The following is a 24,047-nucleotide window of genomic DNA, read 5'->3' as shown; positions in this document are numbered from 1 at the left end:
ACCAACCTTACTCCCCCTTTTGAAACAGGATCACTTGTTGATGATCCTGTTACAGAAAATCTAATCCTAACGCCTAGTTGTTTCACCATGTCGTACAACTATTGGGTGGTGATAATAATTTTGCCTTGGAGGCATTAAATCCTTCGCCTGATGTGCCAGACGCAAAAACCAATGATACATGAGGGCAAGCCTTTTGATAATTTCATACCACCTTAGTCGTGTCATAATGTGAGTGCAAGGCATCATGTTACCATTAGGTGTATCGTAAAATAATGTGATATGTAAAGGATTGGGGGAACAAGCGTAAGGACACCAGGTGTCGACTCAGGGGCGCCACTGTTGATAGACCGTATATCGGGCCAGGAGTAGCCGGTGTTTCTGGTTCAAACAAAGTCCAACATACTGTACTGCTGCAGCCAGACCTGGCTGAGGAGATAACATGCAATGTCCACTCAGATGGTTGATTGACTCCGTGTCCCCCGTCCAGAAAGGTCAGCGTCAAACCATCCGGACCACACTGAATCATCACCCCCAACATGATCAGTTGGTCTGTCCCATCAGGTCACAGGGAGCTTGTGTGACACGAGGAAAAAATGTCTCAGGGTTTGCGCCCCACCCTCATCCTGAGGGGGCATGTGAATGGTAAAGTCTGTTTTTTCTCCAAAGCAGCCAGTCCCTTGGTGTCTTTTTGTGGGACGTGTCTCTCCTGGGTCTCTATGGCAACCCCCTCGCCAAACCCCCCGGGCCCCTCCTTGTCCACCCATCCCTCTATGGTATGTGGTAGTGGAGGTTGGGTGCTCAAGGTGGTTCATAAAATTTGTGTGTGTTTAATGCCTGATTTTACTACCAGTACCTCTTGGCTTGACCTCACCCCACTGACCCTGCGCCTGGCGCTGAAAGTTTCCCCTCTTTTTTTTTTTGTTTCACCCGACATGTTTACGACATGGTCTGGTCTGTCCCGTACCCCTACATTCCTTCGTTATCTTTTCCGACCCTCTTGTCTTATCCTAGTGGCTTTTCAGTTTTCACTCCTTTAAATTCCCTAGTAAATTTCTCTTGCGTCCTTAGGCTTCTTTCTCGTTCATATTAATCCAAATTTATTTAAAAAGTCCTTGATTCACTAATGGAGGACTAACTAATGCTTGTCAATAGAAAATAATCTTATAAAATCTACCAAACTATACTAAAAGATATAATAAGACCTAACCGCAGGTTATTTATAAAAAGTTATTACATGAAAATAAACACAATATAAAAGGAAACTTGAGTTATCCTGAACAACCTACCGGTAATTAAACAAGGATAATGGTGTGAATCAGAACATAAAGCAAACTATTATAGACAAGCCCTACTCATATTTATTTTTCCTCTCTCAACAACAGTTACAGTAAACAGAAAGTGACAAACCCTGTTCAAAAATGTAAAAGTAAATTATCCACTGACTGTCCTAATATTAATAACCGTAGTATAGTCCTAAATAACATTGTAAAACCACTAACCCATATCTGTAATTTATCATTTCGATCTGGTCCTTTTCCTAAATGAAATAAAACTTGCAAAAGCACTTCCACTTCCCAAAAAATGAGAGTAACCTCAACTATACAAATTACAGACAGAATTACATCATCCCACTATCACAGGTTCCAAAATCTGTATTCATCAACACTTTATATCAACTAAGACGTTAATATCACTTGAAACTTAAAGAACGTGAGCCGCCCCTAACCAATTCACCATATTTCGCTGAGGGGGAGCGCTCCAGTACACAGACAAACGTTCTTGACCTAAACAAACAAACTCCCAAAAAGTCCTCTCTCGAAGTTCATATATGCTTTATCAAATAAAAAAGTCTTCTTTATTAGACACAGAATGCATCATTTAAAGAAGCTCATTGTTAATGTTATCTTAAAAAATGTCAACAGAGAAGCTGAAGCTCATGTATTTTTAACAGATAAAAAGTCTCCTTTATAGACACAGAATGTATCATTTAAAGAAGCTCATTGTTCATATTATTTTAACCAAGTCAACAGAGAGAGGCTCATATGAATTTAAACCTTTTACTTCTTAACATTTTATCTTATAATATCCAAATATATTCTAAAATTTGTCACCTATTCAACCCCTAAATAAGATTATTATCAACATAATCTCTAGCTTTTTTAAAGCATTACTGGTTATCTGTGCTGCCGAAAGACCCAAACAGCCCCTCCTCCTTCCATCGGAGCAACAGTCTGCATCTCTGCTTCTCTGCATCTCCAAGCACCATAAAATCTGCTAACGATCAGAGCAGGTCATGATCTGACAGAGGACTTTTACGACCATGGCATCTGAACCTGCAACTTTTCTGTCTAACCAATCTCCGATTTTAAAACCAACTACGAAGTCAATTAAATCATACTTTTCTTTCTCTTAAAATGACAGAATATATCTACAAAGTTCCATGAACATACAATACACAAAGGCACACACACACATTATCTCTCACATCTCTCTCTCCCTCTCTCTCACACACATACACACGCAGTCTCTGTCTCTGTCACACACACATACACACATACACACACCAGCACACACGTAAATGCAGGCGCTTCACCCACAAGCGCAGCCCCTCCTTTCTCATAGCCAGGCCAGCAGCCACTGCTTAATTTTTTACATATATTCCACAATATTACCATCTCTATTTATTCTATTTTTCATGTCAACATAGATGTTACAGTATCTTCACGAAGCCAAATTCCCTCAACATTTAAAGTTTCTCGGGCATTTTAAAACATCTCTACAGTTTCCAAAATCCTATTCCATCCTCCATGCATACCATCAACTTTTCTTTTCAAAGTTTCTTTGGCAGCTCTTAGAATTCGGGTGGCCTCAATCCCGGGACTCTAACCCAGCAAAATCCGTGCGCCCGTCGACGTCATGGTTGGAGTCGCTACACTCGAGACTTCAGAATGTCTACGGTAACAGGATTCTCCAATAACCCTGTCCCTCAAAAGGGCCTCAAACCCCGACATCCTCGGACTCTAACCGTTAATAAACCCTTTCTAATAACATCCTGGGACTTAAACCCTTAACAAATATTCCTCTTAACTTATATATATTTCCTCTTTATTTTCTATTCCAGCTTTGTCCTTTCTTCATTAAATTTAGCAGTTGTCATTCCTTAAATTTAGCAATTCTTATAATTCAGCAGTTATCATTCCTTAAATTTAGCAGTTATTAAATTCAGCCGTTATCATTCCTTAAATTTAACAGTTCTTAAATTCAGCAGCTGGGTGTTTACTTAAGACTTTGGACACGGTCTTGATTTGAGTATATCCAATGCAGATAAAGGTCTGCTTACCCTGAATTTGCGCGCGGCCGTGTCCTCGGCCTTTTTTGCAACCAGCTGTTTTTTTTTTTCATAATTACCTGTCTCCTGATCTCAATCCCGGACGAGCCCCCAAATTGTTGTGATCAAATTCAATCACCCCGGGTTCTTTAATTGAGCTGGAAAAGGTAAATAAAAAGACACAAGACTGGGATAGAATTAAAGTAGGCCTCATGAGGGAGATCGGCAGAGCAGGCTCCTGCAACCTGCTTGGTCAATCGTCCCGCCAGATCTGCTGGTCTCTCCTCCTGAGAACATGTTTATTACCTCTGAAAGTAGGGGTGGCTTGGGGCCCCCCTTAGTTTATTGCTGGGGGCCTCTCTTATCTCGTGCCTGTTACAGCATGGTACTTTCAGTGAAAAGACAGAAGAATGCACCTTAGTTTCAACACATACACAGATTCGATTAGTGAGCACATGCAGTTTACATATTCAGTTTGATTTTAAATTATTCTTTATATAATCAATCATAACAGAAGCCTTAGCGGCATGTGACTCTATGGCACAAGATTTTATGGAGGTGCATGGTCTAAAGAAGACTTAAGGTTCAATTCCTTCAAGAGTTCTTCATCCTGTTGTCTTTAAAAAGCACCAAACCTGTCAATTTTAAAGTTCAAAATAAAAAGTTAAATGCGCTATGAGACATGACTGAAGAGGTTATTTGGTGGTTTGGAGGGATTGCAATTTTCAGTGCAGCTGAACTTGTGTCCTGGGGCCTTATGTACTAAGAGTGTGTGGATTTCAACGTGAATCCGTGCGTGGAATTAACAAGAACGCAAAAATCCAGATGTACAAAACTGTGCGTTCGCCCAAATCCACGCAGGTTTCTCTGTGCATCCCAATCAGCGTGGATTTAAGCGCACATGCGGGAGCACAACACTCCGCCCCGTCTCCTCCCTCAAATACATGTTTGAATATGATAATGAAGATAATTATCCATTAAAAAACGCTCATCCTAACAAGAAATGTGCAAAAACAGGTAAAACAACTAAAAAAAAACGGCTCTGAGCTGAAATAAATAATTTATTTGGGGCATTTCTTCCGATTTAAGCCGCATTGCATTATGGGTAATGCTGTTCTTGGCTTTGCGTTGCATTCCGTGAAGAGTTTTGGTTTTATTATGATCGTACGGGTTTGTGAATGTTTATGGGCAGCATTAGTGCATCATTACACTCTGCTTTTCTTGTTTGTATTTTAAGAACCGACACCAGAACTTAAGTTTGTGGATGAAAAACGGCTCATCGTTCCGCTTTATTGTCACGCGTATTATATACTGACGGATTAAGACCAATGTACACTTTATTGAGTCTTACACATTGTGGATGTCCGCGATCAGCTCTCTCATAAGTATAACAATGTGAACAATATACATTTATATTTAAAACATTGTTGTGCCAAAAAGTGATTGCCTGCCAGAATCTGATTTCTTCTGATTTCTGGCCGCGGGAGCGCGCACAGCAGCCCGTTAAGCGCTAGCGCTGAAACGTCAGATTTTCAGATTATGAAGCTCAAGATTGAGATCAAGTCATATTTAGGCAGAAACAACGTTTCATTAACTGTATTTGGCCTTCAATCAATTTTTGGCATGTAAAACGACCCATTTTCAGGGGAGAAATCAGATTCTGGCAGGCAATCACTTTTTGGCACGACACCGGTCCATCACCGGAGAAACCCTTTCTGGATCCTGCAGCACCTGTAGCTGACTCCATATCAGACTATGAAAGTTGCCTAAACATTCAATAAAAACTTTATTCATCACTGCTGAGTCACATCAGTTCCTACCAACCAACCTTTCCGTCACATCTTAGTTTTATTTTAAATACAACTTTACAGAACCGGTTTTTCGCTGCAAAATGCATTTTAATGTTTTTCTTGGTACCTGAACCTGATGGTCCAGTCTTAGTCCTGGACCAGCAGGTCAGTTTGGTCCCTGAAGACTCGCTCCCGATCCTGCCATCAGCAGGGTCCTCTAACGGAGCCAAAGCTCCATCAGGATTTGCGGGTTCCATCGTTGAGCTCCTGCCTTTAGTTGTTTGTCGGGACTGTCGTGTCCTTCACGTGGTCGTGAACTTATTGTTGACGTTGAAGTTTCCTCATATTCTGCACTTCACTGCATTACCAGTGAGTGTCGCCAACGGACAAAACCTCAGAAAAGTGCGTACACCAGCCTTGATGTGTGAGTGAAGGACCGCAGCTTTCTACGTTCACGTCATTCTTTGTACATCCGACCGTGAGCATTGAAAGTGGTGAACGCACGTTTTTTGTGCGCCGCACTCTTAGTACATAAGGCCCCTGGTGTAGCTCATCTTGGAACAAAGAGGGTTTCAAATGCAGAGGTTATTGGAGCAAACCCTATACCTGAGCCACTTTTCAAATAATGTCCTACTGAGGATTGAAAACTGGCCAGGAAGCCTGTGAAAGAGGTGAGTACTGTATGTGGCGCATCATGGTAAAGAGCTGCACATTGTTAGAGACACTGTGAGTTCAATTCCCGCCAGAGGTCTTCAGCCCGTTGACTTTAAGTAGCACATAATCTAATGCATGTTATCATTTATCCTAACCTTTATTGGAATGTACATCCAAGTTTAGTTGCAGGAATCTGAGGGCAACGGGTGTAAGAACAAAACTGGACAAGAACATCTGTGCCACAACCAAATTCACTCTATCTGGATGGAGCAATTTAACTGGATAGTTTTTTTTTAAAGGCCAAAATGAAATAGGTTGTTTTTAAAATGTAAGGAGTAAAAAGTACAGATAATTGCGTGAAAATGTAAGGAGTAAAAGTAAAAAGTCGTCCGAAAAATAATTACTCCAGTGAAGTATAGATAACCAAAATTTCTACTTAAGTAAGGTAACGAAGTATTTGTACTTCGTTAATTGACACTTCTGGTTGTGCACCATGGAAGAGTGCCGTACATTGTTAAACAGACTGTGAGTTCAATTCCCGCCAGAGTTCTTCATCCAGTTGTCTTTAAGTAGATCAAAATCCACTTTTAGAGTTCAACACTCAAAATGAAAAGATAAATGCACTATGAGAGATGTCTTCCCCCAAGGATATTGGTGGTGTGCAGGGTTTGCTCAGGGCTCTAAGGTGCCATGAAGAGTGGTGCATGCTGGTTCAAACCCTCCCCATCCTCACAATCTGGTGAGGTAGAGGCTTCAGACCTTATACCTGGACCACTTTTAAAATGACGTCCTTCTACTTTCGATTGAAAACTGACCAGGAAGCCTGGGAAAAAGGCAAGAATGTGGCGCCTCATGGTAAAGAGCTGTACATTGTTAAAGAGACTGAGAGTTCAATTCCCGCCAGAGATCTTCAGCCCGTTGACTTTAAGTAGCACAAAATCCACTTTTAGAGTTCAACGCTAAAAATGAAAAGATAAATGCACTAAGAGAGATGTCTTCCCCCAAGGATACTGGTGGTGTGGAGGGTTTGCTCATGGCTATAAGGCGTCAATGAAAGGGTGGTGCATGCTGGTTCGAACCCTCCCCATCCTTAGTATCTGGAGGGGTAGAGGGATCAGGGAGGAAGAGAAGTCAGGAGCACCTGGGGGATGAGGTAGGATGAGAAGGTTAGGGGGGTTCAGGTAAGAGGAGAGGGCATGAGGGCTAGGGGCTATGAGGAGGGCTAGGGAGTACGAGGACAGCTGAAGGGCCAGGGGTATGAGGTATGAGGTAGGAAGAGGAGGGCTTGGTGGCGTCAGGAAGGTTAAGAAGGGCTTGGGGGGGTTAGGTAGGAGAAGAGCAAGGCGGGCCAGGAAGGATGAGGTGTAAGAGGGGGCATGAGGCAAGAAGGGAGGCAGGCTAGGTAGGATCAGATAAGAGGAAATGGTGGGAGGCCTTTTTACAAATCAAAGCTTTGAAAAGGGTAATTACTTTCTTACCTCCTACCTGATCCCTCGTACCTCAACCTTCCTGACCCCCCCAAGCTGTCTTTCCTCATGTCCCTAGCCCACCTCTTACACCCTGACCCCCCTTGCCTTTCTCCTCATCCTACCTGACCCCTCCTCATCCTGCCTGACCCCTCTAGCCCTTCTCATCTTACCTCACCCCTCCTCATTCACCTACCACTCCTTCTTACCTCCTCCCTTCTTGCCTCATGCCCCCTCTTACACCTCATCCTTCCTGGCCCGCCTTGCTCTTCTCCTACCTAACCCCCCCAAGCTGTCTTTCCTCATGTCCCTAGCCCACCTCTTACACCCTGATCCCCCTTGCCTTTCTCCTCTAGTCCTCCTGCCCTCCTTGTCCTACCTGACCCCACCAAGCCCTCCTCATCCTACCCGACCCCACCAAGCCCTCCTCATCTTACCTCACCCCACCAAGCCCTCCTCATCTTACCTCACCCCACCTGACCCACCTAGCACTCCTCATCCTACCTGACCCCACCAAGCCCTCCTCATCCTACCTGACCCCCCTAGCCCTCCTCATCCTACCCGACCCCCTAGCCGTCCCCATCCTACCTGACCCCCCTAGCCCTCCTCATCCTACCTGACCCCTCCTCATCCTACCTGACCCCCCTAGCCCTCCTCATCCTACCTGACCCCACCAAGCCCTCCTCATCCTACCTGACCCACCTAGCCATCCTCATCCTACCTGACCCCCCTAGCCCTCCTCATCATCCCTGATCCCTCTACCCCTTCAGATACTGAGGATGGGGAGGGTTTGAACCAGCATGCACCACCCTTTCATTGGCACCTTATAGCCATGAGCAAACCCTCCACACCACCAGTATCCTTGGGGGGAAGACATCTCTCTTAGTGCATTTATCTTTTCATTTTAAGCGTTGAACTCTAAAAGTGGATTTTGTGCTACTTAAAGTCAACGGCCTGAAGACCTCTGGCAGGAATTGAACTCACAGTCTCTTTAACAATGTGCAAATCTTTACCATGAGGGCCCACAATCTTGCCTCTTTCCCAGGCTTCCTGGCTAGTTTTCAATCGTCAGTACAAGGACGTCATTTTAAAAGTGGTCCAGGTATAAGGTCTGATGCCTGTACCCCTCCAGATACTGCGGGTTTGAACCAGCATGGACCACCATTTCATTGGCGCCTTATAGCCCCGAGCAAACCCTCCACACCACCAGTATCCTTGGGGGAAGATATCTCTCTTAGTGCATTTATCTTTTCATTTTGTGTGTTGAACTCTAAAAGCGGATTTGTGCTACTTAAAGTCAACGGCCTGAAGACCTCTGGCAGGAATTGAACTCACAGTCTCTTTAACAATGTACAGCTCTTTACCATGAGGACCACAACCTTGCCTCTTTCCCAGGCTTCCTGGCCAGTTTTCAATCGTCAGTAGAAGGACGTCATTTTAAAAGTGGTTCAGGTATAAGGTTTGATCCAATAACCTCTGCATTTGAAACCCACTTTGTTCCAAGATGAGCTACACCAGGACACAAGTTTAGCTTTCACTAAACCTGCTTTGTGAAACGGACCCCTGGTCTGGAGTCTGGAAGCAGTTGCACAGGAAAAAACTCTTGTGGGAAGAGTTCAGGGAGGTGGTGACTTTCGATTGGCGCAGTGAATATTTTGGAAAACTAAAGCAATGCTTCACCAACTCTGTGTATCGTGGGGGTGGAATACTGTTGACCTTGACGTGGGATGTCATTGAAGAGCAGCATACTTTGAGGATGTTCTGGATTCCACCAGCACGTCCTCTGTGGACTCTGTGATGGGTCATTACACAGAGGGAAGGTTGCTGAAGCGGTTAAACAGCTCCACATTGGGAGGGATCCAGGGAGGGACGAGATCTTCTCTGAGTCCTTCAAGACTCTGGATGTTGTGGGGCTGCCTTAGTTAACAAATCTCTGCAACACTGCATGGACATCAGGAAAGCCCCCCCTTTTCCTGTGGATAGTGACTGAAATAATGAGATGGATACAGGCAGCTGCAATGAGTTTTTGAAATGCATGACACTATTATTGAACATATATTATGAGAAGCTTACATACATGTTACTTCACACAGTGATCGTTGAAGAATGCTCATTATCAAAACCAGAGACGTCATAAATCGCTGTCCTGCTACTGATTGGCCCCCAAACACGAAAAAAAAACTACATTTCACATTATGCAACCTCGTGCATAATTCAGCATGACCCTTCATGCATGGTAATGGTTGGTGTCTGTCTTTTTGTCGTCCCCGAGCACAAGTTGCATGACCTCGCCAGCTCACTGGCTTCTGTAATTGGTACCTCAAGATCAAGAAAATGAAAAGTTTTCTCCAAAAAGGAGAAAAATGTGCTTAAAAGCTCTTGCAACACCACAGCAGCAAATTATACTAGTATGTTGGTGTTATAGATATATGATGTAATGGTATTAAGTAAACAACTGTCAGAAATCAAGCAAATGCAAGGAGAAATACTACAAGTACATTATAGGGTGTTTCTGATTAACATTTTCTGCTTTTTATTTTTTGCCAAAGCATGCATCATCTATCGATTAGCATTCTTGTTTCCTGAGATTCATAATTATGGTTTTCCAGTTCACTTAATGATCGTGTTTGATTTTCAGAGCTGTCAGAAAAGATGTAAGTGAGACAGATAACACAGCATTCTGTCCTGCCAAACATTTGCTCCATCTGGAAAGATTTCATACGATTAATTCTTGAGACTATTGAGCCGCACAAACTGAGGAAAATGAAAATGACTTCGAACATTTTACCAAACTAAACTATGCTCAGTATGAGCAGACCAGATCCTGACCACGCTCGAGTGGACCACAAAAGTAATCCCAGTTTCAGGGTGAAGCTGCTAAACGTCATCATGGATTGATATAGACTCTTACCTGTAAATAACTCAAAGTGCCATTCGACATGTACAATCAGCCTCATAAAGATGTGTAAGAAATATCTGCACAGATTTAGCATCATAACAGCAACAGAATCCTGCTTCTTTGTTTAAATGCTAATTACAGACTAAAGCACATGCAATTGACAAATCCAGTACATATACCATCAGGTATTCCTTAGAAAAACTTCCTCTATTTATTTCTTATTAAGTATCTTGGAGTTTTGTTCAGGAGTGAGGAAGGAATGGACGAGGAGACAGACAGGTATCCAATGTGCTGATGCAAATCCTGTCTGTTATGGTAAAGAGGAAGCTGGGCTGGAGGGCAAGGGTTTCTGGTAACCAGCTGATCTGTTTCTGTGGATGAAATGAGTTTCTTCTGCAGGGTGGTTGGTTTCTTCCCTGGAGGCAGAGTGAGACGTTCAGACACCTGGCAGAGACTCGGGGATAAAGCTGCTGCTCCTCCACCTTGAGAGGAACCAGCTGAGGTGGTTTGAGAATCCAGTGAGGATGCTCGATAGAAACTTTTTCTTGGGAACATCATATTCCTCCAGAAGTGCAGGAAGACGTGACTGAGGAGAGGGAGGTCTGGGCTTCAGATAAGCACGAGGTAATGGACGGATGTATGGCTGTAGGATGCTGAAGCACCACTTATCCCCCTCAAAAACACTTTGTTTTAACTGTTGTGGCAAGTCCCGACTCCCGATAAACCCATTTAGCTCTGATTGGTCAATAAAATGCACCATTATACCACTGGCCCTTTTTTGAAGTGTGTTGAACTTGCCACTGAGCAGGCATCTTACGAATGTGTTTCATGATATAAATAAGTGACGGAACATAACCCTGGAAATCAACACGAGTTCCTACCTGTGCTGTATGCAGGAAACACGCTGTGGAGACTTGAAAAGGTAAAGACTTTTCGCTCCTTTCATTAGAGTTAGATGGTTCCCGTGTGGCACTACAGTGTAATGGAGACCGAGGGGGTTGGTGCTAACAGGAGTTTCTGTCTGGCAGATTTAACCCGGAAAAAGTTGTATATAAGCACAGTATTGTCGGTGGTTTTTGTGTTAACCCCGATATTGTTACAAAGAGTAGCTTCAAGTATACAAAAAATGTAACCTACTATTACTACTACTGTCATTTAGTAGACACTTTTATCCAAAGCAACTTAACATCTGAGAGAACAACACAAGCAAGACTGTCTAAACTGTCTGATATGGACCAACAATTTGGGAGAATTCTTTTGAATATTAAGAAAATACAAACTCATGGTTGTAGATAATCACTCCAGATCAGACGTGATTTCTTGTTGCAGCTTTGCATTAAAACAATTAAAACATCAGAGAATATCTCATTAACTTGTCTGAGTTCAGGAAAAAAAAAGAAAAGGATGCAGACACACTTTCAAACATTTTATTTTACCTTTGAGGAAAAAAGAAAAGAGAAAAGTTTGGTCTTTGTAAACATCTATATCATTTTCATGTCATTTTCAGCATTTAAAAATACTTTAATCTTTACTACGACATTTCCAACATCAACACTGTTTGCAGAATGAGTTTAATTCATGCATCAACACACTCATGGACGGACCGATATGAAGTAATGCACATGTTCGCGCACACGCACACACGCACACACACACACACACACACACACACACACACACACACACACACACACACACACACACACACACACACACACACACACACACACACACACACACACACACACACACACACACTCCCAATAAAAAGGATAACGGCACACTTATTGTTATTTGCTAATATGCTAAGGTGTTGTTCTGCTCTCTGATGGATTTTTTAAAACTTTTACAAAACAATTGATCAAAACTTAAACCAAACAAATGCAACAAATAAGAGGAACAACACAACAGAAAAATGACTTTCAGAATCAAAATAAGAAATAAAAGAATCCCATAAATTCATATCAAAAGCACTTTGTGACCTCATAAGTAGGACTGCATGAATATAAAGTGAAAAAAATATAGAAATATGTTTAAGTTAGAGAGACAGAATGGCTTAATGAGAGAAGAATTAAGTAGAAAATAAATACTTGGTTGGTTGATACAGTTATACAAGATGTTTTTGAATAAGAGATTTGTTCAGTATCACTTGTACCGCAAATGTCCAAACATTTACAAAAACACACAGATACACTGCATCTGGAGGTCATTTGTCCACTAAGCTCGTGCTCTGAGAGGCTCCGACACGTGAGAATCAGTCCATGTTCATTATTAAACCAACATTATAAAATAAATTGCTACATAAATAAATACAGGAAATGTGTTTAACATGACCATGAATAATTATCTAATGAGAATCCAACAAAGCTGTTAACCATCCAGCTCATTAATGTGATATGTCATATTTTGAATTTTTGTTACGACGCTTGAAGAGCGAGCTCTGTGATTGGCTGTCCACGCCAAAGCAACGGCCAATCCGTGAATAGTATTCTGAAGTGGGAGGAGCTTTCTTTTTCGTGTTTATTTTCTGGACAGCCAATACTGCACTTGGTACTTTGCCTGCACTTATCTGTTCGATCATTTCTCATCGTCTTTACAAGCCTATGTGGTCAAAATACAGAAACTGTGAAACTGTAAAGTAAATACAACAGTTTACTCATTGACAATGTCGCCGTACTAGTTCACACATGAACACATTTACTGCTTCCATTTCAAACCCAGATTCAGTTGTGTGAACACCCCGAACGCAAACGCATGCACGCAAACACAACAAATCATGTAAGACCTGGAGACCACTGCCGTCAGTTCATGACTGATTTACATTACTGCAGAGATTTACATTTAGATACCAAAGAGTATCAGTTCTGTTTTGTTTTCTCTTTTGATCTAAATGTGTATGTAGTGTATGTAAGTACGTAAATGTGTCTGCATGAAGCCACCTGCCAATCCGGGGATGGAGAGCTGGTTACCTCGATGTGAGACCCCTTCAAACCAAGCACCGGTATTTACTCCTGGTCTGGATCAATCAGCCAGTTCTGTCATGTATCAATAAATACAGGTACAACAACCACACATACATGTACACGCACGCACGCACGCACGCACGCACGCACGCACGCACGCACGCACGCACGCACGCACGCACGCACGCACGCACGCACGCACGCACGCACATACACACAGGTAATCCAATTTTCGGGTATTTTTGACGTGGGTCAGGTAGGCGTTCAAATTCATTAAACCAGCGTACGGGACTCCACCGGGACACGGAGGGCAAGCTCTTGTAAGGAGATTACCGCACCGGTCCACACACACTCACGCTAAAAGGCACAAACACACGTGGAGACGTACAGACGACGGATGCAAACACATGCAGACGAGGGGAGGCACAGGTACAAGAAGCACACACGTGGAGGAGATGAGCATATGACAGGCGACATGTTCAAATGTTCAAATTCTGTAGAAAGAGAGGAATTGAAGAAAAATAAAGCCCCGTCACGTTCACAAGAAGAAGGGCAAAGAGACAAAGTGAGACATGTGAAAGCAGAATGAAACACTTGTCTCACACACACATACGAGCAAGAGCCAGAAAGACTGGTTACGCGGTGTATTGATAGTCGCTAAGCAACAGGCTACAGACGAAAGAATTTGGTTGAATTTGGTTGTGACTCACTGCCAAAGCAGACACACACACACACACAGGGACACACACACACACACACACACACACAGAGCTGTCCTCAGCAAAGCTTATCAACCTTTAAAAAGCCGACATTTCTAAATCTGTCCCGGTATTCTTGTGTCCCCGTGACGTCAGCGGCGCTATTGTCCTGCCCACCCTTTCTTCACCCGGTTACAGAAGATTAAGTCATTAATGACAAACAACAAAGCAAAAACCGTTTGACTCGACAGATGTCCCCGGTCTTCGGCAGGCCGTGAGACATGCCAACCGGAAACATGTCAAAACCAGAAATAATGAAAGGATTTAGGTGAATGGTCTCAGCTGAGCGAGTCAGTAAACATCCAGACCCGTAGGTTCAACCGAGGACACATGGAGCAACCCCAATGTACCACTTAAAAATGAGTCGAGGTGTTTGAACTCTGTAGCGTCACTTGCCTGGTAAAGCCACCTTGATCAAGCTAAAGTCACGCAAAAGTAAAATAAAATCTAACGTGAAAGACTGATGCTGCCAGGAAGATGAAGCCTGAAGAATTCTGTGAGCTTTTCACTTTCTATCTGCAGCCACCTCCAGCTGGACCTCAGGTGCTTTTGAAAGCGCTCGGATTGATCCAGGAATAGATGAAGTGGAAGGTGCGGATAAAGAGCCAGGTTTGATGAGAGTGGTTCAAATGCTCCACAAGAGTGGGTAGTCAGTTTTAAAAGCGTGTCCCGATGACCTGGCCTGCCTATGAACACGATCTGCAGCTGAGTCTACAGCGATGCCTGAACCATCGGGCAAGAGGCACTCAACCTGGCTGGCACTCAGTGTGCGGGAAGAAAACTTTACTTATGGATGCATAAAGATGATTTCAATACATCCAGAAAAGTACTTTTTTATACTCATTTTAAGGATGTCTTCACTGTTTTTTCCACAATAAAAGTTTGAAATGTTTATTTATTTTCATACATTGCTGTTAGACTGAAAACAATTTGAAAATGGTGAGCATTTAACCCCTTAAAGAATAGTATCTCTGCTGGAAATGATCATTTTCTGTTTTCATCGACCTCGGAGAGACTTTGTCAGACACTTTGCTGGTCCTGGTCAGAAATGAGCTTCCTTTAAGTATGGCATCAATATGACGCCAGAATCTGTAACCACTCCTCTTGTTTCCTTTATTGGTTAATCACTTTATTGGTTAATCACTGGGCCTGATGAATCAGATGCTTCAACGCTGATGTGAAAACACAAATTTGAAAGTTTTCCACTGTAACACATCTTAAAGCGTTTGAGTTAATCCCTTTGAAAGGGATAAAATGAGTTCCCTTAAAGGAGCATGAGGCTCCTTTTAAGAAATGAGACTCTCTAGCGCCACCCTTCACCACGACGGCCGTCGGGGGTACTGCAGCCAACAGTGAAGCCGGCACGGGAGAACGGGGAGAACGCGCATGCAGCGTCATGTGACGTCACATCCGCAGGACAGCGCGGGAAATTCGGCCTCCGAATTGCAGCACATTTTGCAGCACACAGCCTGTTCAAGGCAACGGAGAGATACACTAGAGGGCTCATTCTTTTTGGTTTGGAACGGAATTTTTTTCATAAATCCTGCCTCAAGCTCCTTTAAATGGTGTTTCTCAGTAACGCTTTCCTTTCTCTCACCTTCAGTCTTATAAAGATTGGTGCTTGAAAATCTACATTGGGAGGAGGCGGGACACATTGCTGGATGCTGGGATCAAGTAGCTCATTGGGTCATCAGGGCCAGCGAGCTGTTTGGCATTCGGTTACCCTTATTAGGTGTAATGATCCTGGATTAAGTTTGGACAAAGGTCTAGATTCATGTGAACACACTTTAGGAATGATGATCGGAAACAGACCAAAAAAATACAAAACCTTTTCTTCCACTGTCTGACTCACTTCAGATGCTTTTTTCATCACATACCTTCACCTGCATCAAAACAGTAATAAACAACAATAAAACAATATCTTAACCTCTAACTGTGGCAAACACACTGCCAAAAGCATGCTGGGAAACTACACTTGACATGCTGCTATAGTCTTTTTTTTAATGTTTGTCTCCTGAAGCAGCCAATGAGCTACTAGTTCCCGCCTCTAGTATCCCGAGATGCGGCCCACCTCTCCACTTCCCCCCACTGCAGATTTTCAAGTGAAAATCCTTTCAGAACCAAAAGTGAGAAGAAGAAAAGCATAAACAAGAAAGACTATTCAAAGAGAAGTGGTTAACTTATCTAGAAAGCATAAAAGCTAAAAGGTGCTCGCTTGCACAGTTTAATTTCTTGATTACGGATTTCTGGGTTTTGCTCCTCGATATTCTGTTGACGGCACTGCATTGACGCCATACGTGAGGCCCAAAGCGGCGCGTAAATCTGTCCGTATTTAACAAAGTTGGCCTTGGGCAGCTAAACTGTTGTTTTCTTTTCCGTTTTAGTGCACACTGGGGATAACAAAAGGCCAGATGACAGTTTTCCTCTCAGGAGAACTTTCCTCGAGGCTTTGCAATCAGCGGCGTTGGAGTGGAGGACAATCACTCACTTTCTGTGGAGTTTCTCTTTCTCTACTGATGTAACACGTTTAATAATAATCCTCACTGACAAGCCATATGCCGTCCCTTCTGCCCGACTGCCCCGCCTCTGGCCATGACCGGCGGTATTAACACAGCGTAATGTAAATGTGGGCTACGCCGTGTTCTCAGACAGACTTGGATGACGGAGCGGTGGATACGACATGACATGTGGGGGGAAACTCTCCTCCTCTATATAGTCTCATATCTTCATCTGGCTTTCACACATGCACACCACGCCTGAGTCAACAAAAACAGAGCAGAGCACGCATTAAGCCATATTAAACAGACCAGATCATTTAGCACATTTAGCTGTAGTGTGAACACTTTTTTTCTGTTTTCCTAACAGCTGCCAGCTCCTGGGAATTGTAAGATGCCTACAAAGAAAATCTGCACGCTGAAATGAGCTGTTAGTGATCCGTGACGTTTTATCAAATCTTTGGATAACAGAGACTTGTAATACTTTTTTTTTTGTAATGCTGATTACGAAGAAATGTCCCAGTTGATGTAGAATAGTCCCGTGATATTCAAGAGCTGCCGAACCCTTTCCTCATTTTGTTGCAATAGATTTCCTTCGTGTTGAAAGACCGACGGCAGCCAGACCTTCGTCTACATCCACGGTCCTCGTTACAGAGACGAGACTTCACACAAATGAATATCAATGGATTTTCACACGTCAATTAAAGTTTCTTATATTCATATGTACAACGAGAAACACTGGGTATGGTCATGTTTTGATTTGTCAACAAGACTGCTGTCGCTTTCACAGTCACCGTCGTGGTCACAGTTGGTACGATCCGTCGCTCCGCTGGCTCCTTCCTCCGCCACCTTTAGTGATGTCGCCTGGCTTCACGTACGTCCCTTGTAGGCTGTATTTGTCCAGAGTTTTGTAGTTTTTCAAAGTGTAAACAGTAAACATCACAACATTTTGCAAGTTAACCCGCTAGTTGGCTCCACGCGTCTTTCCTCTCCTCTTGATATTTCTCAATCCTTCAAGGTCGTGTCCAATCTCGACATCATCCACTGTCTTTTCCTCCTCATCATCTGTTCACATAACTTTTGTTGTTGGTGTTGTTGTTTGTAAAATTGCACGGTAACAACATCAACACACGACACCACTTAAAAAGTGTAGAAAATAAATGTGAGGACTGGGGCTGGCCTTGGAGGAGAGGCATTGAGAAGTAGATGCAATAAAAAAAACAACAATAAAAAACCATAAAAGAAAGAAAAAGAAGAGGTGGTAACTACATCAGTTAATTTTCACGACTTCAAGACTTTTCCTACATGGCAGATAAAAATAAGGCGGGCTGGGGAATTATTGTACGGAGTGTGTGTGTGTGTGTGTGTGTGTGTGTGTGTGTAGCAAGTTATGTGGGTTGGAGGGATTCATTTAGCACAGTGTATCCAAAAAAACAACATAAAAACAGACAAAAACAAGGTCAGTTATCACGTAGGCTGCCAGTTGATTGCAGGGTCACCTGAGGGCCCCGGTATACGAGTGTGTGTGTGTGTGTGTGTGTGTACATTTAGAGACGGAGGCATTAGAAGTCAAACAGCAAGTCACTGTCAGAACTAGATGGTTCCGAGGTTATCACAGATGGATCCAGTGTTCCCATGACAACCATCAAGCCGTAAAGAAAAAGCCCGTCAGGGGGAAAGCTGCAGAAGATTTTGAAGTTCTTTCTTTCATCTCTAACTTTTTCTATCTCCAGATATTTCTTCCCTCTAGCCATCTATGATCATTACACGTCCCTCCTCTGGAAGGTTTGATGCTGGCAGCTTTTGTTTCTTCTCATAATCTCGCTCCGTTATTCTTCCTCGCAGCTTTGCTTTTCTCTCCAGATGCTGACTGATTATCGTTGCTGCTGGTTTGGCAGTAAACTGGAACAATATCAGCCTGTCCATTGTTGATGATACGAATCCTGTTGAAAGCCAACACTTTGTGGTTTTTAATGAATGCTTTAGGCTCAGGAATGTGGTATTTCCATCACTTGAGCGCGTGATCGTCATTTTTAGAAGTCGTGGTGACCCATCAGGGTTTAAGATCATGTTTAAGGGAAGAAAATGAATGGAAGGAGATAAATATGTTTTATGTTTTGCTTTTTGTATAAGGATCAGTCCATATCTAGACCTGGTTCCCACTCCACTCCCCGTACATCGGCCGTGGGTTTTTGTTCTCGCAGTTCTCAAAACTCTGGTAGGTGGCAGTAGGCCTCCATGGAAGCCAGCAGGATGTAAACTAGCCAAAGCGAGACGAAGACCAGCGACGTCACCACCTTGCAAGTCCGCGGCCCGCCCAGCTCGCCGCCGGCCACGGTGGCCCGTCTCCGGTACAGCAGCGTGAGCACGCACACCACGGCCAGGATGGTGAAGAGGGTGACGGAGAAGGCCAGGTTTCCCGGGTCCACGTGGAACTGTTTGCCCTTGGAGCGCCAGGCCACGGCGGCGATGGTCCAGGCCACGCCGATGCCCAGGAACACGTTGACGGCATTGGAGCCGGTGACGTTGCCGATGGAGGCGTCGGCGTACTGGTCCTGGATGGCGGCGACCTTGCTGGCAAACGTGTCTGAGGGAAAAGAAAGATATTCAACATAAAATTGTTATCATGATTGTTTATTGTTGTGAAATGTTCATATACCGTATTTTCTGGACTATAAGCCGCACCTGAATATAAGCCGCATCCGCTCTATTGTTAAAAAAATAATTAAAAAAAGATATACAAGCCTCACCTGCATATAAGCCGCATCCGCTCTATTTAAAAAAAAAAAAAGATATGCAAGCCGCAGATATTTATGTTGTTAGATTAGATATTTACTACATGTACAGAAGGATTTTGAACTGTACATGTTTGTACCTAAATACATTCTTTCCTAACAGTGTCTTTTAACACGGCAGCAACTTTGCTGATTAAAATGGGACAGAACCAAGAGAAAATAACCGGTATTTATTTATCTATTTACCTGTTTGAAATCTGCTTCTACCTACTTCTATCTGCTAAGAAGAAGTCGCGTATTCTTCTTTGCATTTATTTTGTCTTAGTTTTGTATTCTAGTTTTAGTTTTCTAATTCCGGCTAGAGCGCCACGAGCGGTGGAAGAAAAATCCACAGAATAGCCGCACCTTTGTATAAGCCGCACGGTTCAAAACCTATGAAAAAAGTAGCGGCTTATAGTCCAGAAAATACGGTAAATTATTCTTTATTTGTCAGATTTTAAAGGCATGTTTGTGTTTAAATCTCTGTTATTGCAAGAGCCTAATTTCTACTCCCATTCTTCAACATGAATGAGGCAAGGGTCTATAAAATGGGCTGGCAGGGATCGCCGGGGAAACGGCTGCCGATCTCGGCTTATTTCTATTCTTAGTCAGGCAGCAGAGACGGGCCTCATTTGAATTCACGTCCCACCATGAACGCTATCCTCCAAACTATTTGAGAGCGGGCGGATTAATTGTAATCCAGCTGGTGAAAAGTCTGGGTGCCTTGATTGTCAATTTAAAATCTGAGTTATTAAACTTCACATAATTGCTCCACAAATGCACAGAATACACACACACACATGGTGGCACGCCAAGCATGAAGCGCCCTCTGCGTTACACATCATTATTATTTCTCACATTATTTATCATTACAGTGAATGCTTTTATCATTGACGATGTGCGATCCAGCAGTTTAATGATGCACGTTACGACAGAAGTCGCAGCCTTTAGGTCCGAAATCAAGGCTGCAAACTCTCAATAAATCAAATTTAACTGTTATGTAATTTCTCTTTCTATGATAATCTAATCCTCAATTTGACTGCATTATTCATTTATTTAAACTGGATGCAGGGATTTTCTCATCATTCGTGCCAGAGGTTCTCCACCGTCATCATCACTCCTTAATGACAAGCTGCAACACAAATCTGGAGGATTTAAAACATCTCACTCTCAATGATGAAAACATGCTGCAGTTAAAGCTCAGATTCTACCGGATTAACAGCATGTTCATGCATCAAAAGGACTTTACCTGAGACTCTTAGCCTAACCTGAGGCAAAGGCCCACGACCTCCTGACCCGCCGGTTGAGAATCACTAATTTATGCCAACAGGAATTGGTTGTTTTGGGCAAAATCGCTGCACGGCTCTTTAGGGGATCAGACGAGCCGTTTTACATGCTGTGAACTTAATTTCCAAAATAACTCATTACCAAACATGTTAAGAGGTTGGATCTGAGGGCAATAACCATTCAGTCTGCAGTCACTAGACGCCCCGTTTAAAATAAAACAAATAGGAAAAGTGAGGTATGCGATCTCGGGCTGACATCACATCTGCTGGGAGAAGACTTCAATAAAACACACTCCTCCCTCCCGCTCCCTCTGGAGGGTTTACACACGCAGTGTTCTCACCAGATAATGAGATATTCTTCGTGCGACAGAGAGTGCTCTGGGTTAGAAAAAATGTTTCCTTTATTGGAAGAGTCAACGAGGAGCTGAAGTCGATCCGAGCACGGCAGATGGGGTGAGGTGAAACAAAACAGGAGAACCAGAATAAATGACGTATGTCACACATCATGGATGTGGTGAAGGAGAAGTCTGGTCGGCGTGGCACTGGAGAGCTCGCGGAAACGCTGGTGGAGTCTCATGACCCTTTCAGCTTCTTGTGTGAGTGTTCCTCAGTAGACAAGATGGACACAAAACCTCGTAATGCCTGAATTTAAAATCATCTGAGATTTTACCATCCACTGTAGATGAAGATCACGCAGTCAGAGCCCGAGTTTAGCATCTTTGGTTTACCATACTCCTCCAGCTTCTGAAGGCTGGTGAGGTTTAGAGGTTTACATTTAAACCTTAAACAAACAGAACAAGACTAAAGGAAAGGGAAATGGCTCAATAATCAAATGAAAGTGCCATTTAAATGGCTCACGTGATTACAAGTTAATTCAAAAAAACTCCCTGCTTTCAAACCAAGATCTAATCAGCATCTGTCCTCTAACTACCTGCATCTGCAAATCCATAGCGAATTAGCCTGAAATTCCTCCACTGAGATGTAATAATGAATAAAATACATTATACATTTAGAGGATGGAGGAGGAGGAGGAGGAGGAGGAAAAGATGCAAGTTAGAGAGACTGGGGGAAAAAACAAGGATATTACTGTAGAATCAGAGAAAAACACACACCGTCCCAGTGGAAGCTAGAAAAAGCTGCTGGACATGTTTTCTTCCGCGGACACACACACACACACACACACACACACACACACACACACACACACACACACACACACACACACACACACACACACACACACACACACACACACACACACACACACACACACACACACACACACACACACACACACACACACACACCTGGCCTCCGCAGCACATGCAAGTCAGAATGATGGATGGAGCAATATCAAAAACACAACATCCATAAAAGGAGGAAAGAAAGAGAGAAGCGAGGCAACACCCCTTCAGAATAATAAACCGGAGGGGGCGGGACATGAGAGCAAACATGCAAGTGAGGGTAAAGGGGGCACAGATGAGGAGTCACAACAGGACTGGTGAAACCCCAACAAATCAGCTCCAGTTGCTGATATTCAATCCACGTTTACAGCCTCCAATCCCACGTCACACAGACCAACAGGGCTGTTTAAGGAATTGATTTCAATATTACCTCCCAGCGCTCTCACTGGAAGTCCTCAGAGCTGCCGCGGGAAGAGCAGCACGGGTCGTTTCTGTAAATCACGCTGAGCAGCAACAATAAACTTGCCGGGGAGAGGAAGGAGGAGGAGAATTGAATTAGAGCCCGGGGACGCGGCGTCCCCTCCGGGCAGAGACGGGTTCAGCCTGAACGATGTGATGGAACCTGGTTTTTACAAGTCAAATTAGATTTCTAGTCGGCACACGGGAGCGGCGGCTCCTAAAACCCGCCTGAAGAGAGAGATCACTCCTGATTTTATATGTTTATTTGCTTGTGTGTCACAGCTGCGATTTATCCGGCTTACAGACGAAGGCAAGTGTCTCTACGGAGGGAGGTGAACACGGATTCATTATGTTCTCCAGGGTCGCCGGAAAGACATCACAAACATCACATGGACAAAACTTTTTTGATAATTAATGACAAATATAGAGAAAAGATAAGGCAGAGTTTCACCTGCTCACCTGAAAACTAAAATATTCAGGCATATTATTTAGAAATAGACTAGTGCTTTGGTTGTTCCTCACGTCTGGTTCTCTTGTGTGTTTGCATGTCTGACCCAGCTGAAGCAACAGTGTGAGGGGACATACATAGGGTTGCCACCTTTCAGAAATAGAAATAAGGGACACCCCGATTTCAGCAGCGCAGGCGCCAAAAAAAAGGGGCATCCCCAAAACTTCTAAAATGCATAGAAATGTATTTTTTAATTTATATGAAAAAACTAAACGCTTTGATTTAAAGTGCTTTAGTAGCATTGAACTTGCATGACTGTACAGACAGCCAAACATACTAGCAACTGAAATAGCCTCCTCTGCTCTATGTCCACATCAGCCAAGATGTAGAATAAAGCTACAGGTGAAGAATATGGTGTAAAAGTTAATTTATTTCAATAATTCAACTTAAAAGGTGAAACTAATACATGTATATTACATAGTCTCATTACAGGCAAAGCAAGATATGTTAAGCCTTTATTTGTTATAATTTGGATGATTGAATTGTCTATTGATTTCATAATATATTCTAATTTTTTGAGATTTTTTATTTGGGGTTTTCATAAGCTGAGACCCATAATCACCAAAATTATAACAAATAAAGGCTTGAAATATCTCACTTTGCATGTAGTGGGAAATAATATATTTGTTTCACCGTAAGTTGATTTTACTACAAATGAAGTTTTGCAATATATTCAAATTTTCCGACTTTCACCTGTATATTATGACATAAATAAATGAGAGCATAATATGTGTCTGTATTGGTTCAATACGGAAGGCAACTTTTAATTCCCAATTACGGAACAATTCCCTATTTCAAGGGACAGGTGGCAACCCTAGACATACAGTACAATCAGGAGTATCCGCCTCCTGCAAAGCCTCACCTGGCACCGATGTCCCCAGCGCCACGAACACTACGGCCGTCACAGAGTCCTTCAGTCCTATCGTGCAGCCGAAGTGCGAGGCCAGGTCGCCCGTGACGGCGGTGAGGACGCCGATCAGCGATATGGAGACGATGAAGCAGGCCCAGCCGTTCCAGTACTCCGTGGGCGGCACGAAGGCAAACAGCACCTTCCAGAAGACGGTGAGGAAGTGCATGATGTAGTCGAAGCAGGAGGGCAGTCGCTCCTCGCCGCTCTCTTCCTCGTCGTCATCTCCTAGGGTAGAACGTTAATGATAGATAAGGAGCTTTGCACCTTTAACCCAAACAACTGTTTTACGACTCAAAATGATGTGTTTCTATTACCTGCACTAACAGTAACGGCGCTGACGAACTGCTCCCTCCAGCTGCTGCTGCCCACCACCAACGCCAGGTTTGTCTTCTTGATCAACTTATCTACTGTACTCTAAACCCACACACACACACACACACACACACACACACGCACACGCACACACGCACACAAGCAAGCATGCAAGTGTATACAGACCAAGCAGAAGGGGAAAGACAGAACCTCAAGTTGATGATTCCCACAAAGCCTCACAGAAAGACTTCAAACCTCTTC

The 24,047-nt window shown here is 43.3% G+C and overlaps 2 protein-coding genes across 3 annotated transcripts in view; one reads left to right on the top strand and one right to left on the bottom strand.

The window, feature by feature from the left end:
- Nucleotides 1-11,568: 11,568 nt before the first annotated feature.
- slc8a4b (solute carrier family 8 member 4b) overlaps nt 11,569-24,047 on the bottom strand; it is a 130,682-nt gene continuing 118,203 nt past the window's right edge. For both annotated transcript variants that reach the window (XM_061710840.1, XM_061710841.1), the window contains 3 exons: nt 23,789-23,888; nt 23,427-23,699; nt 11,569-18,940 (listed from right to left, as the gene is read on the bottom strand). In XM_061710840.1, the coding sequence (XP_061566824.1) occupies nt 18,561-18,940; nt 23,427-23,699; nt 23,789-23,888 (753 nt within the window). In that variant the 3' untranslated portion in view covers nt 11,569-18,560. The remainder of the gene's footprint in view (nt 18,941-23,426; nt 23,700-23,788; nt 23,889-24,047) is intronic.
- cct7 (chaperonin containing TCP1, subunit 7 (eta)) overlaps nt 14,663-24,047 on the top strand; it is a 418,707-nt gene continuing 409,322 nt past the window's right edge. The window contains exon 1 of the mRNA XM_061710845.1: nt 14,663-14,666. Coding sequence (XP_061566829.1) covers nt 14,665-14,666 — 2 coding nt within the window. The 5' untranslated portion in view covers nt 14,663-14,664. The remainder of the gene's footprint in view (nt 14,667-24,047) is intronic.

This window comes from Cololabis saira, chromosome 20 (genome assembly GCF_033807715.1).
Source record: "Cololabis saira isolate AMF1-May2022 chromosome 20, fColSai1.1, whole genome shotgun sequence".
NCBI classification, from domain to species: Eukaryota; Metazoa; Chordata; class Actinopteri; order Beloniformes; family Belonidae; genus Cololabis; species Cololabis saira.
The sequence above is the reverse complement of the archived record's forward strand: the minus strand, read 5'-3'. Positions and strand labels throughout refer to the sequence as shown.